At 44.6% G+C, this 20,034-nt stretch overlaps 1 protein-coding gene across 7 annotated transcripts in view; it reads left to right on the top strand.

The window, feature by feature from the left end:
- The first annotated feature begins 8,288 nt into the window (after positions 1–8,288).
- Positions 8,289–20,034, top strand: part of CAMK2D (calcium/calmodulin dependent protein kinase II delta) — a 145,810-nt gene continuing 134,064 nt past the window's right edge. For 5 of the 7 annotated variants that reach the window (XM_088660423.1, XM_035113116.3, XM_088660425.1 and 2 more), the window contains exons 1-2: positions 8,289–9,609; positions 11,187–11,281. In XM_088660423.1, coding sequence (XP_088516549.1) covers positions 9,545–9,609; positions 11,187–11,281 — 160 coding nt within the window. In that variant the 5' untranslated portion in view covers positions 8,289–9,544. The remainder of the gene's footprint in view (positions 9,610–11,186; positions 11,282–20,034) is intronic. The other 2 variants (XM_035113118.3, XM_035113119.3) reach the window with 1 other exon arrangement.

Raw genomic sequence — 20,034 nt, forward strand, 5'->3', positions numbered from 1 at the left:
ATCACCCTCAGCCATCCACAGGCTTCCTGCTCCTTCAAGCAAACAAACTGTACCCTTGCTACCCACTTTGCTTGGAACTGCCTCTTCCTATAATACCTGCACGATGCCTCCCCTCTCATGATGTGTAGATCCTGATTTTGCTAATAAAGAGTTAACTCCAACTTGCACTGTGTGATTTACTGCTGGCTCACTCCTGACAGACAATGGCTGCCTTTATGTTATGTTGTTTTTTATTCTTGCATTTATATCTCACTTTTGACAGTCTGCACAGGAAAAACTAAGCCTTCAAATGGACATGGAAGAGCTGATTGGCACTGCCAGGGAATCCCTTTGAATTAGTCCCCTGATGTCCTAATGATGTCAAGTGATTGAAAGGTGATTCAAACATGATTCAAAGAGGATGGACTAGTTCTCCACGTGGCCACCTGGGCTGAAAACTGCCTGCATTAGAGGTATGAAAAGGTGAGGTGCATACATCAAAAGTTTGAAAAGTAGAGTTAGTCATTTGTAGAGATTGTCATTTGTTCTTCTAGATTTTAAAGCAAGTTATTTATAGACGTTAGCAATTTATAGATTATAACAATCATGGCACTGTCTATAAATGACTCACTCTAATTTTGAAATGATTACTTATTGTAATAGGTATTGTACTTAATGTAACAAGTATTGTAATTATGACTGCAGGTTAAGAACGGACCTCCAGAACGAATTAAGTTCTAAACCTGAGGTACCACTGTATTTGATTTCCTCGCCAAATTCTCAAATGTGTTGTGTTTGCTTCTGTTATTATAAAACTCAAAAGTATTGTATCACTTCATAAAAAGAAAACAACATTTTTAGAAAGTGTGTGAATCGTGCATATTTGAATTGTGCATCAGAAAGAAAAGAACTTCACCCCTTTTACATATAGTTATTATTTTTTAATGGTAATGTTTGGGGAATTAGTGAATGTGTTTCATCCTAGGGTTGAGCCTACCTGCCTTTGTGCTGAGTGCTATATTCTGCTGCTGCCCTCAACATATCGTTACCAGGGCAGGCCCAAGGCATTTTGCTGCCTGAGGCAAAGGACAAAATGACACGCCTCACCTCTCTCTTGTATTCCATGTAAAGGAGCCTAATAGACTAACAGTTGAATCTTACTTCAACGCTGACTTCGGGACAGCATTGTTCAATGCACCTGAAGTAAGCAGTCTAGTTTAGGGAGTGTATGAGAGGCCCATGGCCCACACAACTCTGATACAACGGAGGAGAATGGTCTGGGGGCTCCCGAGGAACAGAGGGAAGGAGGGGGAAAGCTGCTGCCCCTGTCTCCCAGTATCTGCCACCTGAGGCAGTTGCCTCACTCCTGCCTAATGGTAGGGCCGTCTGGGGACTAGTGCTGAATCTTAGTAAAGTACTTTACACCCATGACTAGACGCTCTGGTTTTCAGGCCAGATAGGCTTCAAAGCATCAATGTAGCACTTCAAATTCCTCATTTCCAAATGTTCTTACTACATTTGCCCACTAAGTCTGCGAGTTAATATCTTCTAGGCAAATATTCTTGCTGCCTTGTGAACATATCGATACTGAGATACACTGCAACAAACACACCTATTTTTTAATTTTAAAAATAACACTAACCTCCTGAGAAAGCAAGGAAGGGCAAAGAGAGCTGCTTTAGCACTCACAAAAAATCTGGCTTGCAGCCGGCAAATGGTTACACTGCTCAGTGTCTCATAAATCTTCATGAAGTTTATGAATTCCCTTCTGAGGCTGAATAACCAATATGCTGCTTTTTATTGCCATTACTGCTTGCACTTTTTATGCAGTGAAGATTTAGACTCAGAAGCTTCAGGCCAGTATCTGCTATTACTGGTACAGAATGGGCTGGTAATCAGGTAGCTGTGCAGATGAACGGCCTCCATTTAGAAGTAAATAAATGTGCCATTTGCAAGTGCAACGCTAAAAAGTACACTGCGTAGCACTGATAAAATCCTAACTGCACAGAATACACTTATTCCGAATATTGTGATTCGTGGTATCCAGAAACGGATGTTATAAACCAGGGGTAGCCAATGGGGAGCCATTTGGATGTTGATGTACTACCATCTTCCATCATGCCTGCCTACTGTACTGGTCACAACGGCTGGGGCTGATGGAGCCCCACTGCAGCTGAAGGGCACCCCATTGCCTCCCCGTTTCAGACAATCATTTCCATTTCCACAGGGTGTGCGTTGAAGTCCATTCTGGAGGTGAACTTCAGCAAAGGCTAAATGTTTTGCCAAATTTGCGGAGCCCATCTCCTGCAAAGCCTGCTGTACACCAGGATGGCAACCCTGCTTTTAAACATGCAGAGAATCGCCAATGGCTTTACCCCCACCCCATCTTTAAGTCAAAGCAGAAGGGGCAGTGACAGTAGCTGTGAGAATCTGGGTCAACAAATAAAGTTCATGAGCTGAAACCAGCACTTCAGTCAAGGTCAAATATGGCCCGTCCAGTCCTTAAGACCACCTGCTCTCTATCAAGCTACTCCTTTCTTTCCACTTTCCACTTATTCAACGTCTGCCTCCTTGTCATAGCCTCCCCTCTGCTCCGTCTCTCTGTTCCATCACTGATATACAGTGGCAAAGCCTTTTTTCAAGACTGGATCATGATCAGATCTACTGACTTTTAAAGACTGAATGAGGCACACTCACGCCACGCCACACACTCCACCCAGGTCTTCTTACTTCTGGCATCTCCCAGCAACTGGAAGCAGTGATCCCATGGAGAAAAAGAGCCCAGGGATTGTGCTGCCTTTAATATATTTGCATTCTAAAGAAAGAACATTGCAGCAGCTGAGTGGAAAGAAGAGGTAGTGCTAGTTGTTTTGATGGAACATTCATTCTTTGCTTATCTCCTGTTGGCACTGTGGGTTAAACCAGAGAGCCTAGGGCTTGCTGATCAGAAGGTCGGCGGTTCGAATCCCTGCGACGGGGTGAGCTCCCATTGCTCTGTCCCAGCTCCTGGGAATGAGTGAGCTGGTGAGTCCTTGCTGCCCTATTCACAATCTTGCTCCAGCCTCTATTATGGTTTGGCCACTGCCTGTGGATGCTAATGAATGGGCAGTCAGTGCTGCAGATCATGTTGACCATTTGGATAGTCAGCTCACAACCACTTGCGGGGTTAGAGGAAGCTGTTAAATGAGGCTTCCCCACCAGAATGCGGAATCAAGACTAAATGGAACAGTTTTAAGGGAAGAGTGGACTGCTACAGCTGCTAGGAAATTTCTGCAGTAGAGTCCTTTTGGATTTACAGAGGTCAGGGAGTGGTGTTGTGAATCTAGCATTGCCTGTCTTATTTCTGCCCCCGCTCAACCTGTTAAATGTTTAAATACAGATGATTAAAGAACACAGTAAATATCCAGTGTTAACAGCTACAAAAGGAAAGGGAGTGAAAGGCTGCCGAGTGGGATGGGGACCAATATATGTACCGTGTTTCACTTGTGATGGTGAAGCTGATGACATTGTTTTTCTCAGCTGGTACAATGGCTTGGAATGGTTGCTCTGGGAACAAAGCAGTTTGCAGGCCAGCTTCTGTGCTGGAAGCAAGCACTGGCAGTTTATCTGGGATTATCTGGGAAACTTCTGAGGACTGAAAAGAGGTCTCAGGGGATAGGAAGCTAAGGGACAAAAAGGCAAAGGCAAGGGGTTGAAACATGCTGCTTCCATTCAGGTTATACTAGTATACGGGGTTATACTAGTATACAGGGTTTTCCCAGTAGTGATGTATGGAAGTGAGAGCTGGACCATAAAGAAGGCTGATCGCCGAAGAATTGATGCTTTTGAATTATGGTGCTGGAGGAGACTCTTGAGAGTCCCATGGACTGCAAGAAGATCAAACCTATCCATTCTTAAGGAAATCAGCCCTGAGTGCTCCTTGGAAGGACAGATCGTGAAGCTGAGGCTCCAATACTTTGGCCACCTCATGAGAAGAGAAGAATCCTTGGAAAAGACCCTGATGTTGGGAAAGATTGAGGGCACTAGGAGAAGGGGACGACAGAGGACAAGATGGTTGGACAGTGTTCTCGAAGCTACGAACATGAGTTTGACCAAACTGCGGGAGGCAGTGCAAGACAGGAGTGCCTGGCGTGCTATGGTCCATGGGGTCACGAAGAGTCGGACACGACTAAACGACTAAACAACAGCAGTATACGGGGTCTTTGGCAGGTTTCTTAATACAGGCCTGTAGCAGGGTTTCTCTTTGCCCTGGGGAAAAGAGGGGTGGGTGGGGCAGAAGGTTAGTCGTTACAAAATAACCACTTAACTCCATTAATTTCAGTTGGGTCTGCTCTTTGTATAATGTAGTCATCCAGGATTGTTTTTAAATTGTGAATCACCTTTTATTGTTTATGTAAACCACCCAGATAACTTGGTTGGCTGGGTGATATACAAATGCAGTAAAATGAAACAAAACATGAAACAAATTTCCAAATATTTACAATTGTTCACCATGCTGTCTGAAAATCATCCATTTTAATGTCTATCTCATTGCATGACTGGTTACAGTTACTGGTAACAATAAAAGCAAGGTCCATCAAAATAGGTCTTGCTGGTTTTTAATGATGGAAAGCACTGGTAAAGTGTTCCTTTCATAGCATTTATGAATAGTGTTTTCTCTTCAGTACCAGTTTATGCCAATGATTGGCTATGCAAAGTAGCCAAATGCAGTTGCAAAATAACATTGCAGGCAACCAAGGCAGTATGCTTTTTATTTTAATAGGCTTTCCCTCCCCAATTAACTAACATTAATAGAAAGACATGGGCATTTAACTGCTGCACAAATAACAGTCATCAACCTAATGGTATGCTATACTAATCCCTGCCTTGGATTGTTGTTGTTTAGTCGTTTAGTCGTGTCCGACTCTTCGTGACCCCATGGACCATAGCACGCCAGGCACTCCTGTCTTCCACTGCCTCCCGCAGTTTGGTCAAACTCATGTTGGTAGCTTCGAGAACACTGTCCAACCATCTTGTCCTCTGACGTCGCCTTCTCCTAGTGCCCTCAATCTTTCCCAACATCAGGGTCTTTTCCAAGGATTCTTCTCTTCTCGTGAGGTGGCCAAAGTATTGGAGCCTCAGCTTCACGATCTGTCCTTCCAGGGAGCACTCAGGGCTGATTTCCTTAAGAATGGATAGGTTTGATCTTCTAGCAGTCCATGGGACTCTCAAGAGTCTCCTCCAGCACCATAATTCAAAAGCATCAATTCTTCGGCGATCAGCCTTCTTTATGGTCCAGCTCTCACTTCCATACATCACTACTGGGAAAACCATAGCTTTAACTATACGGACCTTTGTCGGCAAGGTGATGTCTCTGCTTTTTATGATGCTGTCTAGGTTTGTCATTGCTTTTCTCCCAAGAAGCAGGCGTCTTTTAATTTCGTGACTGCTGTCACCATCTGCAGTGATCAAGGAGCCCAAGAAGGTAAAATCTCTCACTGCCTCCATTTCTTCCCCTTCTATTTGCCAGGAGGTGATGGGACCAGTGGCCATGATCTTGGTTTTTTTGATGTTGAGCTTCAGACCATAATTTGCGCTCTCCTCTTTCACCCTCATTAAAAGGTTCTTTAATTCCTCCTCGCTTTCTGCCATCAAGGTTGTGTCATCTGCATATCTGAGGTTGTTGATATTTCTTCCGGCAATCTTAATTCCGGATTATAAATCACTTTATATATACTTTTGAAAGAGTATGAGAGAGTGTCACACTTGAGCAAAAAAAAAAAAACATTAAGATGATGATAATGACTGCATAATATGATAACATTTCCTGTCATTATTAAAGGAATTTAAATAAAATAATTTCTGCATAAAAGAGAATCCACCAGTTCCCCATGTTTTGGAACATGAAATATGTCCAGCACTAAAAAATGTTTCCTTTGCCTAAAATACAGTTGACTCTCAATTTACATTGTGGTTATGCTCCAGGGATAGTGTATAAAGCCAAAATCGTGTGTAGTCAAAACACACTCTCCCTGCACCTCTGAATGCTCTCCCAAGGCCACACTGTCCCCCATTGCCTCCCCCAAGGTCACGGGGCCCTCTTCATGCACCTCCAAACACCCTCCCAAGGTAAGTGCAATGGCAGGTGGAATTACCAACTCCCACCCACTTTTAATTTTTGAAAATCTTCTCAGCCAAACGTGTAAATCTTTTTATATTAGTATTGAAAAAGTAAAGAAAGAAGAAAAAGAGGAAGAAAAAGCACAAAAGCATACAGAGGATAATAAAAAGTACCATTAAAATATAATTAGAATTACAAAAATATATAATGTATACATACATGGATAAACTTATTATATCCCTTGTGTATATGTCGGTTCATGATTCACTATGGTTTTAATTGCACAAGATGAATGCACCGGCTGCCAAAGTGGTGCATAGGTATGTGACCAACCAGTCCCAAGAACTGCCAAAAACATCACGGTATTAGGAGGTTGAAGAATCACAGTTGGAAGCTGATATCAAGCTGCACTTTAACCCATCCGTAAATTCAGAGGTGAGCACCTAATAAGAATGGGAGGGAAGGGGATTTCTTCATGATGGTAAAATGGAACAATTTGTTCAGATGGCAATGAAATAATTTTGGGTGGGAGGGAAGTTGGAACATAAACTGATTCATATGGAAATAATTTCTTAGGGAATGAATATGGAGGAAGCAAAAATGATGAGGGAACAGAGGGGGTGTTTTCTATGATGAAATGAATGGATTCAGGTAGAAGGTAAGGTTTAATAATATTTTAGGGTGGGGAGGGGAAGATTAAGCATAAATGGATTTAGTTGGCAGGCAGCAAATTACATTTTGGGGTTGGGGAGGAGGGAGGGAGGAAGCATAAGTTCCAATATTAGTACAATCGTACCTTGGATCCTGAACTCCTTGGTACTTGGAGGTCTTGGCTCCCGAACACAAAAGTGAGTGTTCCGGTTTGCAAACGTTCTATGGAACCTAAACGTCCACCGGGGCTTCCACCGCTTCCAATCAGCTGCAGGAGTTTCTTGCAGCCAATCAGAAGCCACACTTTGGTTTCTGAACGTTTTGGAAGTCGAACGGACTTCCGGAACGGATTTTGTTTAACTTCCAAGTTAACTAGTTAACTTCCAAGTTTAACTGTAGTTGATGAAGTAATATGGAGACCATGGTCAACATTTATAACTGAGGGGGAGGGAATGTATGACTTTCCTGCTTTGGTTGCACCCATTGTTTTGCTTCAGCTATGCCAATTTGGACACGTGGGCCCCAGAGTTAGCCCCCAAAACGTTATCTACTTTTGCCTTTAAGCAAACCACTTAAGCCCCATCTGCATGGCAGGTTTGCTCAAAGCCCTGCTTTGTCCAATGACACTTGCTCCTCCTGAGTTCACTCGGACTTTCCTGCATAATGCTGAATGCTCAATAAACAGGTAAAGGTTTTCAGATCAGTGCATCTCCATGGGAGGAATCGCTTGTCTTCTGCATTTCTGCTTCTCTAATAGGTTCTTTGAAACAGGAGTGCTGCTAGAAAAATTAGACCACAAGACTGTAGCTATGCAAAACAATACACACTTCATCCATACTCTTAGCAAACAAGCACGGGATAGCAGTTTCACTAGTGCAACCCTATAGGCCAGAGCTTGCCAAACCGTGTGTTGCAGCACATTAGTGTGTTGGTTGCAGTGTGTAGGTGTTTCGAGCGAAAGATCCCTGTGTTCCTGGAAAAGGGTTAGCTTAACCTCCCGTTTGCTAGTAAAACTGAATTACTGTCTCACAAAATTATACATGCCTAAAAAGTGTGTCACCAACATGAAAAGTTTGGAAAGCTCTGCTCTAGGCCTGTCTGCAGAGGAATAAATCCCACTGAGCTCCCTGGGAATTCCCCCCCCCCCAAGTCAGTGTGCACAGATTCACACCCTTGGCATACTGGTCTACCCTCCCCTACATTTGAAGGAGACTCAACATTTATATATACTGTATTCTATTTTTATCTATAGAGCTAATGCTGTGCATTTAAACAAAGGCAGAACTTTCCCCATCAGGACTTGGAATGTGTGTGTGTGGAGGATGTCATAGATGAGAAGCCTGCTACCCTAGCTCATTCAGGATGAGCAACATCCCAAAAGCCCCACTTCTATGTCTTCTCCCCGCTTTAAAAGAGCTTGCATTATCTCGCGACAGGTCGGAAACTGCGTTCTATTCTCCCCCCCTCCCTTCCCTCGTCCCGCCCCCCCTCCCGCGTCTTTTCCCTGCTGGAGACTGGCTGGGGAGAACGCACGAGGTAGCGTGTCGATTGTGACGCCACTGGCTGGAACGCTGTGAAGGGCGGATGGAATCACCCGGGAGGGTGGGGCGGCTTCCCTCCCGCGGCTTCGGCTTGGGAGAGAGGCGGGAGGGAGAAGAGCGGCCCCGAGAGTCTCTCCTCTGAAGGCGGGCTCGGCTAAAGGCCGGAGTTTAAAAAGGCATTAGAAATACATTTCACCAACCCTGCAATTAAGGACGGAACGGAATATTTCGTTTATACGAGTGCGAGCACACGGAGTCGCAACGTCCCTTCCTTTGCATCTGCTGTGGGGGGGGGGGGGAACCAAAACAAAACCAAAGCAACCCTCGCCCATTCAGACGACCCTCTCGGGAGCATTTGCGTGTTCACACGCCCTAGGGACAAAAGAGCCGGGGAGGAAGCGGGATTATCGCTTCGAGCAAGGACCTTTCCGGTCCCCTCCCGGTGTGTGTACAAGCCACGGAGGCTTAGACGAAGGAAGGGCAGTGCAGCGAGCAGGAGCGGGAGAGGTCAGGCGAGTCTCGCCGTGCCCAGCCGGGCGAACAGGCCTGCCTAGCTGTCGCTAGAGGGAGGTGTGGCACAGCGCAGAGCGGCGGCGGCGAGCGGGGGGAGCCGCCGGGGCGACGGCTGTCGGAGGAAGAGGGCGAGAGAAGGGAGGAGGAGGAGGAAAAGCGCCCGAGCCACCGCTTCCTCGCAACTCGAGGCTCCTAGCCTGCTGCGCTCCTTTGCCCGGAGCGCAACCCTTCCTCGCCCACGGAGAAGGGCTGATCTGTGCGAGGCGCAGAGGCGCCGCCCGGGCAAGAGAGGCGTCCGAGTCGCCCTAGCCTCCCGTTTTCCTGTTTCCCTCTCCAACAACCTCATCTTTCGATCCCTAGTAGCTGCTGCTTAATAAGCCCGTCGAGGCTCCTCGTGCAACTCTCCGTGCCTCTGTCGTCGCGTTTGCGTCCTCCCCGTCGGATGGCACCTTTCCCCTAGACAGTTCGCCCGAGCTTTTGCCAAGGAGGAAGGTCGCGGGGACTGAGGGGGGAGCAGCGCGCCTCCCTTCCTCCCACTCTTGCTCTCCTTCCCCTCCTGCTGTATAACCCTCGCAAACAAACAAGCCAGCCGGAAAGTGGAAAGGAGCTGCCAAGAGGGAGCGTGGCCGAGAGGAAGAGGAGGAGGAGAAGAAGCGCTTCTGCCCTCCCCCGCCGCGTCCTGCCCGCGCCCCCTGCCGAGCCTACCTTTCCTCCTCGCCTTCTTCGGTGGCGCCAGCAGGAGCGAGCTCTCCGGCGGACGATGGCTTCGACCACCACCTGCACCAGGTTCACCGACGAGTATCAGCTCTTCGAGGAGCTCGGGAAGTAAGTCGGGGGCGAGCAGAGGGACAGGCTGGCGGCGGGAGGGCTTGGGGGTGGCGAGAGGAGCAGGGCATCGAAGGGGGGCACGCTGTTGACAGCTGAGAGGAGAACCACACTGGCGGCGGCGCCTTGGCACTGGGGGAAAGGTGCGTTGATCCCTGTCTTGGGTCAGCCAGCTAAAAAGCTTGCCACTGAATTTTACGCACAAACACACACGTCGGGTGGTGCGGCGATTTGAACCGCAGCAGAGTTCAACTCCATGGCCAGATCTAGTGGAAGGGGAGGGAGAAGCAGAGATGCATATTGGAAGGAGACGCAGCTGTCTTCCTTTCGCCCTCCTTTTGCATGCAAGGTCCGTGTTGTGCCTCGGACGATTTAGTGCCACGTTTGTTGATGCAGAAAGTTCAGCTCTGTCAGTAGAGTGTAATATGTGTAATATAACACACAAACACAAATATACACACTATACACATACGCAGTGCATTTAGACATGAAGGAAGGGCAACCCTGCCGAAGCAGACTGGGCTTCCCTGCGTGGGTCTCTTCCCCCGCCCGCCGCTTTGTTAATTAGGGATTTGTGTTCTTACATCCATCAGTCTGGTTGGGAACAAAATAATGGCACAAATCCCCCCCCCCCAATTCTCTCCCGCGTTCTGTGCGGAGGGGCACAGGGGGTGAGAGAGAGCCACAGATGACTCAGTTTGCCCCTGGGCAGCGTGGGTGGCTCAAATTTTAACGTCCAGGAAAACAACAACATCACATTCTGAAAGGGGGGGGGGCACACACACACACAGCCTGCACCCAAGTGTTAGGAAACGTGAAGAAACATACTTGTTAGTCTTCTTATAACACAGAGTGCTTACAATTCCATCCAGTAGGTCTGTGTTTATCCTTCTGATTTGCATTTATCTCATTTTCTTCCATATTTTTTTTTAAAAATGTGCGAATTCAATACGGTGTGATTTTGTTATATAAATTGACTTGAAAATGTTTGACCGGATGGCAGGAGTGGTATTAACATGGTGAACATGTCATGAAGAGCAGTCTAATTCCAGTGCTCTTCCTCTTCAAGGGAATTGCAAATGAATGCTCTTGCTCAGGACTGCATCTATTAAGATTTATTGCATCCTAGCCACTCCAGTGTGACATGAGTGTTTATGCTTAAATAAACACAACGTGCCATGTTTACAGGATCACAGGAGGGACTGCTTAAAAAAAAATCAGTACCTAAAAATAAAATAAAATCCACCACAGGAATATATTCAGGCTACACCTTTCAGTCAAAACCCTGTGAAAAATGCACAGTTCCTATGTGTCAATACTGCCACTTATAATGAGATGTACATTTATTCAGTCTGTTAATGATATGGCTTATGCTCACATCTTAAATACAATTTACTGTTACTGTACAGTCCATCAAATTAGGGCTGATTGCCATGTTGTGCTCATTCTCATGCCTTCATATATTGACACTGTTCAAATTGGTTAATGCTCTCTAAATTACTAGACCATTTCTGAAGTAGCACAGCTGCCCCCCCCCCCCCTTGAAACTGATGTTTCTCTGATTTATTGGCTTACAGGGGAGCTTTTTCAGTGGTGAGAAGATGTTTGAAAATCACTACTGGACAAGAATATGCTGCCAAGATTATCAACACTAAAAAGCTATCAGCAAGGGGTGGGTACTCCCAATCTAATGTGAATTATTTTGTATTTATGCAGATCTAAGTGAATTGTGATATAAAATAATGTTGATTGCATGGAGTGAAAATGAGGGCCCCCTCTTTCCCACTGTGTGTGTTTCTGTGTTTGGGAAGACCATATTTAACTTAGCATATTCCTGTGATACTGCTTAGAGATTGCCTGTAGTGCTAATTAGACGAACTACTTGGAGTTATAATTTCCAAATGAGCTCTGTTATTGCATTTTGAGGAAATAAGTTCTCCTTCCTATAGCTTTTACTGGAGAAAAGGAGGTCAGATTGTAATTGAATTGCACACTCCTGTTTTATTTACACATGAACTTAATTCACTCTGGCATATTTAACATGAAAAAAAAACCCTTGAGAGGAAAATTCCCTGCTTCTTCTACACTCATGTTTTTGGTTGAAAATAGGTCTAATTTTATCAGATGATCTGCGAGCCAAGTGGCCATGTTTAAATGAATTATCTTCACCTCTGTAGTGCATTGTTTCCCCACTTCATGACTTCCAGATTTGGCTGTTTATTTCGCAGTGGTTTTATATGAGCTCCATTGTTTTGGTCCAGAGCTTTCTCCAAAATGTGTCATTCATGTCTCCAAAGCAAATTGGATGGAAATTGGACATGGGGCAGCTTCCCATTCATTTCAGCGGTGCTGGTCTAGGAGAAGTTGGAACTATGTGTGTGTGTGTATGGCTCTTTCAACTAATGAAAGTAGGCCTTATGGTGGTGTACTCTTGGTAAATCCACACTGAAGTGCTTGTACTGTATGAGGATTTTGAGAATTATGGATTATTCTCTGTTAACATCTGTACTTTCCATGTTAATTTCTGGCCTCTTTATGAGCGTAGAAATGAACTGAAGTGTTTGTTCAGTGTGCACACCTTCCATTTATGTCCTTTTTAAAAAAAATATTAGGGGGAACTATGGGGCAAGAATTTGCTTGCCTGAGTTTATTTTTATTTTATTTTTTTGAGCTTATGTTATGTGTGTGTCATTACATGTACCTTGAATTCCTAAGGCAGCTGGAACAGTTCAAGAGAGTAGTGTTCATAGACTGCCATCTGCAACCTGCCTGGCAGTCTAAGCCAAGGCATGTTTACTCAGGGGTAGGTTCTATGAATTAAATGGAATCCTTTTGTATGTTTACCAGGAAGTAAGTTCCACTCTCTTGAATGGGATGCATCCCCAAGCAAGTGTTTTTAGGATCATAGTCTTATTCTTATTTATACTAGAGTGAGTTTGAGGGCTGCAATATTACATTATTAGAGTTTTCTTTGTCATTTTTAGTTCTCATATTTTGAAGTGGCATTTATGTGCTGTATAAAATTGAACAGAATTAGTGCACCTTTACTTCAACAGCTTGCACATGTTTGCATTTAAAATATATTATTAATAATCTGTGTGTGTAAACATTAATGCAAACATTTTAAAAAATTCAGTAGGCTTTGCAGGCTCAAACTATGTAGCACTGATGTGTATGGAATTTTGCTTGTCATATTTTTAGCAACCATTGTGTTGAAGGAACCATAAGGAATTTCCAGTAGATTTTGGAGAATGCTTAAACACCTAGCATAGACAACTGTTGTTGGGCTAGATGCAGGGAATAAAAAATTCCAATAGTTAAATACCTGAGCTATAATGAATTGCCTGATAAAGAGCTATGTGTAACATGAAAGCATAATTACACATCAAGGTTGGTTGAATGAAATATGCGACTACCCTTCTTCATTCTGTAATTCACGTTTTCACCAATACAGTTTTAAAATTGTAAATCAGAACTGTTTGTTGATTACTGGCATTTCTTGTAACACTTGAACTATTCCTCACAACCACCCTTAATGGTGTTAAACTAGGAGTGTTACGTTCTTAGGAATTCCATTTTGTGGCTATAGTGTGCAAATCCATAGCCTTTGTTTTTTGGATTTAAACCCAAGTGGTGTAATTGAAGGCATAAAGTTTGCCTTCTGCTTATGTAAAGCTCTATCTCTCTGCTCTCTGTGTGTGTGTTTGTGTGTGCGTATGAAAGAGAGACAAAAGTCTTTGTGTGGTAGAAATCTTGATACATTACCCAAATGTGTTAAAAGGCACAGAATATTTCGTCCTTAATAGGTGGCATCCAGTTAAGTCACACTCTTAGATGCATTGAAATGAATGTACCAGTGTTTAAGTTAGCCGTGACTAACTGAATTCCATTCCAGTGGGTCTACTCAGTGTAGGATTTAGTAGCATACTACCCAGTGTGTTTTTTTATTAAAAAAATAGTTTATTGGCTTGAAAAAGAAAATAAGGCTGTCACGTGACAGAAACGTAGCATATTTTGATTGGGAAAGGGCCGTAGCTTAGCAGCATGTACCTTGCATGCAGGTAGTCCTTTATTCAACCCCTAGTGTCTCAAAGTAGGAGAAGGTCTCCTGTATGAAACCCTACAGAAGCCGCTGCCAGGCAGTAGATGATGTTGAAGTAAATGGAGCAGTGCTCTGACTTTGTCGAAAACAGCATCCTTTGTTCTTTACGATGATGATAATAATATTTTCCACATGGAATTTTATCTAAAGATGGGAAGATATCAAAGGCATGGAGATGGGTAGAGGAAAGGAAGAAAAAGGAATGGAGAAGCAGAATAAGGTCTAAAGCCAGCTAGAATCATGATGAGAGGATGATAAATTCATGGTTTTAGGTAATTGAGAGTATGATACATATATACAGGGCTTTTTCCAGCCGGAACTTGCCTGAGCTCAGTTCCAGCACCTCTCAGGTGGCTGACATTGCCATTATAAGAGAAAAATAAGAGGTGCCCATTATGAGTTTGGGCATTGCTTCTTCTGGAAAGATAGCACTGTACATACAGTATATTTGTTTCACATAAGTTATAGCGTTCTTGAGGTGCTACATAATACCACATTGAAGAACTATTTAGTTATCTTAATCCTTTGTACGCCCCTTCAAAGAAGGATGTGACACAAATAATGATGTGTATGAAAGATTTCAAATGTTTTTGTGACATAGAGCATCGTCTGTGGGTGCCTGCTATGTAGACCCATCTCAGAATAGTAGCCGGCTCGGGTCCAGCCAGTATGGGGATGAGGGTTCTGTATCTGAACTCTCTGAAGCCCTTGAAAAAGGGGACAGGAGCATAAATAAATAAGGAATCCAAATAAATAAAGAACCCACGGCAAATTATGACCCTATTACCCAATTGTATCCATTTGTGTCTATAGTGATCTTGAATCACTTAAGAGCCAGTTCTACAAAACACATAAACATCACAGCATTATTAGGGATGTGATTTGCCGAAAGAAATGTGGGGATGGATTCTTATTTAAAAGCATTTTATTTGAAAGTGTAGGGAAGCTCTCGCTGTAGTACTTGATTATCAAGTGATGAACATACATTGCAGTCGTCAAGTGGTGTACATCAAGTGGTAAACATGGTGCATTTTAGCAGTAGGCAGCAGCCAGCTGTACATGCAGGCTTGTGCTCTCAGGAATGTTTCGGCCTTAAAGACTGGCATTGCTTCTGTTACATCTCTCTCTTGCATATTTAAGTGCATCTCTCTTGACAACATTTCAAGATTGCCTATTTAATTCACACATTGTGGGCTTTCTCGCTGAGCACAGTGGAAGTCAAACAGTAGCTTGTTTGTCATGCCATGAATGTTTTCTGTGATTCTAAAAATGCCTTCTCTTTCATATGCAAGACAGTTTGAGGAGGAAAAGGGAATAGAACCTGTAATTTATTTTTTGGCATCCTGAGGGCATACTTTCTGTGACTCTGTATGGCTAGAGGCAACTTTGGAAATCAGATGGGTAAATCAGCATTCTGGATCTGTTTCTACATTGGCATTCTTGGCTTGTGAATTTCAGGTTGGTGAGTGATCTCAGCAACACATGAACATGTACAGTTTTGTAATATGCTTACTCTCAAGCACTTGGGCTCCTTCGGTAGTCGCCTCAATGTGAATTGCTGCTCACGTCTGTCTGTTGATCTATAGTTCTTTCAGTGCCTCATTTTTGAAGAATAATAAAATACTTTGGTGTTCCAAGAATAGTAGCTTACATCTGTTTAATTCTCAATTTAGTAGCAATATGTAGAAGAGGTGCTTTTATAAAACAAGCAAATATCTTGAATCAAATAAAAAGGCGTAAAAGTGAGGTAAGAGAATATTTCTATGGGACATGATTAAACGTGTAATGGAAGCTGAAGCAAAAAAATTAAAAATAAATGGATGAAAGGAGAGAGCAAATAGAAGTTGCTTTACCTTTCCCACTTGTCCTGCTCAACCATGCTCAGTGCTGCTCCACCCCACCCCATTATTACCATACTTCAGTGGCTCCCAATTAGCTAAATACTGCAGACTCTGCTTTTTCAGAAGCCAAGCGATGGACCCCCTACTTTAGAATTTTTTTGATATCTCCATTGTAGTTTTGGTTTTGTGAATGGTGCCACGGACCGCCTGGGTGGCTCACATGGACCGCCTGGGGTCTACGGACCACCAGTTAGGAACCAATGCTCTATTTCTGTCCTTCTGCTTGGGAAAAAGAATCACATTCACTTTTTGATAACCCTCACTGGAGATGCCTTCTCCTACTCCATTGGAACGGATAAGGAAAGGGACTCAGAAGGAAGAGAGTTTACCTTGCCCACCCCTAGTTGTTTCTGTGGTGGTGGTGGGGGGCTCTGAGCAGGCTCATCCATCCTGTGGTCCAAAATTGATTGTGGCAGCTTGATCTGGGCATCAGTTTTCTCTAAAGCCCAATAAGGTCTTGCTTGCACAGTTGTTTGCAGAGCAAGAGGAAGCTAAGCCTGCTCAGAGCCTGCCTGTCCCTGAAAGGATCAGTGTGGAATGTATTGAGCCTCAGAGGAAGTTCACCACAGGATGTGCTTCTTTGGAGACTGCTGGCTGCACACCTGGTGTCTCCTTCAGGAGCCAGACTGAGCTTACTTAGCTGGCTTCGGTCTCCAAAGCATGGTCTTGAGAAGAGAATAGGAGCCTTGCTGGCTCAAAACAAAGGTCCAGCAAATTTAGTTTCCTGCATCCCACCTGCTTTTGGGAAGTATACAACAAGAGAACGAAGGGAACAGCACTTGCCTGCTGTTGTTCCCAAGCATCTGGTATTCAGTGACATATTGCTTCTCATCATGAAAGTTCCAGATGGCTATCGTAGTTTGGGTAACGTTTATTAGCTCTTATCCATTGAATTGATTTAATCCCACCTTGTTCCTGCCTGAGAAAAAAACAAGACACGTTCCTTCAGCCCCAAGAACTTCCTGGTTGGCCAGATCAAAATCAGCACCAACGTTGAGGCGATATGCATCTGGATACCAGCTGCTAAGGAACATAAGTGAGAGGAGGCTGTTACACTGTGAGAACAAGATGCTGGAGAGGATGGCCCATTTGGTTTCATCTAGTAGGGCTCTTGTGTTCTTATAGTTAATACCTGCATGTTGCCATTTTTATGGGGATATTTCATAATAAACATGCGTCTCTACCTCCATCATTCAGCCCGGACCACCTCTAAGGGTCTTCTGGCAGTTCCCTTACTGCGAGAAGTGAAGTTACAAGGAACCAGGCAGAAGGCTTTCTCAGCAGTGGCTCCCTCCCTGTGGAACACCCTTCCATCAGCTGTCAAGGAGATAAAGAACTACACACCTTTCAGAAGACATCTGAAGGCAGCTTTCTATCTGGAAGTTTTATATTTGACACTAGCTGACCCTGCCACGCGTTGCAGCGGCTTATTATTATTATTAAGGTGGATTGCAAATTCAAGGCGTTGTGTCCTGCCACAGCTTCTCTTTTCATTCTTTATTATTAATATTTAATTTCTATACAAGCGTTCATCAAAACTGTGGGATTTAATCCATTGGCACAGTCAAAGGCAACATTCCTTATTTCCCTAGAGTTGGGCAGAGGCAGGGAGACATCCAGTCAGTGTAACTTCCCCACAAAACTATATCCGGGTGGTTTCACAAGATATTTCCTGGCAGACCTGTTCTTCCTTGGCTGAAAACCAGGACCACAGCTTGCAATAGTTCCAGAGGCCAAGGGTTGTTTTGCTCCAAGTAGACCCATTGGAATGAATATCCATTCATTTCAATGGGTCTCCTCTGAGTGTGGCTAATATTGGGTTGAACCCCAAGCTTCTTGTCACAGTTGCCAACTCGGTCTCCCATGTTTAGACCACCCTCTCCTGCTTCTTCGCTTGCGTCCCTGTGTGGGCTGGAAAGAAGAGACAGAGCTAGTCTTTCATCTGGAATTGTCTGGGAGCCACACCGAAGTATGTTGGAAGTCTTGTGTAGTCACAGTTTTGCCAGTTCGGTATAGAATAGCTCCAGTGCTGGGGATGTTCTACCTTCCAACAGTTCTCGCGGAAGGAAAACAAGCTTCTCTTCCATCTGTGTAAACAGACGGCTCTGAGCTGGGCAGCTTTCTGTTCCAAAGATCCTACAGTTTAACTGTCAACAAGGAGGGAAGACGAGGGACAACAAATGCTGTTGTACACATACACTTAGCTTAATGATGGAACATAACTCTTTCTCCAGGCCAGCCGCCAGAGGAAATGCAGTTCGCTCCTACCAGGATGCACTTGCCAATGGATAACGCGATGCAGAAAAGGATACCCTGGGACTACCGACTGGTATCTTTCCAAGCAAATGGGGTGTGAGGGAGCAGTCACGAAGTTGTTAGGATTTGGAATGACTGGGTTCTTACTATGAACTGTATGTAAGTGTTTGAGGCAAGCGCCTTGGTCATTGGAATGGACGTCCGACGGGTCATAGTATTAAATTGAGAATATTACGAAGATACAGTATGCACCAATTGTGTGCCTGTGGGGCCTGCGTTCCTCGGGCTGAGGAGAGGACTCAGCAGGGCAGCTGCTGTGTTGGCAAGCGTTCGCTGATTGTTGAAACCGACTTCAGCTTTTTAGAATGGGTATGTAATTTACAGAACAAGACCCTGACTCATACAGAGAGCATGGTTGGATCAGACCAAAGGCCTATCTAGTCCAGCATCTGTCATCCCACAGGGGCTAACCAGAAACCTATGGGATGGCTATAAGCAAGCCATGATGAGGGCAGTAACCCTCTTCGGCTGTGGTTCCCCCGCAATCAGTATTGTCTTCAGGTAGTGTATAGCTATCTTGACTTCTGGCCAGCCTTGAGTCTGATTTGAAGAATCTATTTAGCAGGGGATTGCCGAGACAGAAAAAAACCCTTGTGTGTGCCCCAAGGACAGGGCACATGCAATTTAAATATGACATTTAAGAAGACGCACTGCAAGTCTGGCAGCTGGGGGAGAAGGATACTGATAATTTGTGGGGGGCGGAAAGGGAACCAGACATTGCTTCATAACTGCTGGATAAAGGTAAAGGGACCCCTGACCATTAGGTCCAGTCGTGACTCTGGGGTTGGCCGAGGGAGCCGGCGTATAGCTTCCAGGTCATGTGGCCAGCATGACAAAGCCACTTTTGGCAAACCAGAGCAGCACATGGAAACGCCGTTTACCTTCCCGCTGTAGCGGTTCCTATTTATCTACTTGCATTTTGACGTGCTTTCGAACTGCTAGGTTGGCAGGAGCTGGGACCAAGCAACGGGAGCTCACCCCGTCACAGGGATTCGAACCGCCGACCTTCTGATAAGCAAGCCCTAGGCTCAGTAGTTTAACCACAGCGCCACCTGGGTCCCAAATAACTGCTAGATAGTAGGTTATAAAATTAGAGCAATCCTGCCACATAGTCCAGTGTTACTATTATTGTCCAAGATCGCAGGTGGGGGAGTCTTACAACAAACCTGCTATGTATTTCACAAGTTATTGCACTCAATCACTTCCCCACTCATCCACAGCACAGAACCCCCCCCCTCCAGCCTTTCCCAGTCCTCTTATTCAATTAGTCCACTTCCTTCTTGCAGGGAACCCCCCACTTGTCTCTTATCTGGATTTGGCTTCATATGCAGCCGAAGAGGACTGGTTGGAAATGGAAGCGCCTTGAGTGGCAATAGCCTGTTCTCAGATGGAAGCTTCCACTTGCTGGGCAAATTCAGGTGCCACCCTGCACCCTTGATCATGTGCTCACTGTGTGTAAACCTGGAACAGCAGCCAGTCAAAGGGCAAGGTTTTACCGCACACGGCAAACATGGGAAGAAAGGGAGAGCCATGTGGTTGCTTGCCTCAGCGCTATAATTTCCAAGTGGCATGGCAAGAATCCACTTTCATCTAGGAAATAAATAACACAAGCTCAGTCATGAGCCAGATTTGAACTTGAGGGGGGTAGAAAAACTGCATACTCTTGACGTTGCTTGAATTGTACTTGCCAGCCTGTTTTCAATTCATGCTGGTGAGAGTTTGTCCGTTTCTAGAGCAAAGGGCTTCACTAAATATGGTCTTCCTTGGGTGGTGTGTTGGAGGTGGCAGACAGAGGGCTAAATTTATAGTTGCAAAAGTTGGATAGGAATAATACATTAAATTCTAATACATTAAATTAAATTGGAATTGTGTTCCTGGCAGCTGGTGGATAAATTGTCTGCTGAAAATACGTAATTTCTGTAAAGCCAATTCCATTTGCTCTGCTATCCTACTCTGGCTGAGGAGCGTGAGCTATTAAAGACTTGCCCCTAAAGTACTTTCCTCTAATTTTCCGGAGCCGGAGTGCTGCCATTGGAAATAATGTTTCTCAGAGAAACTGTTCTAGGCTTCTTTGCTTGATGCATATTCTTAACTGCCTAATGGCAA

Source organism: Zootoca vivipara, chromosome Z1, assembly GCF_965207765.1.
Source record: "Zootoca vivipara chromosome Z1, rZooViv2.hap1.1, whole genome shotgun sequence".
In the NCBI taxonomy this organism is placed as follows: domain Eukaryota; kingdom Metazoa; phylum Chordata; class Lepidosauria; order Squamata; family Lacertidae; genus Zootoca; species Zootoca vivipara.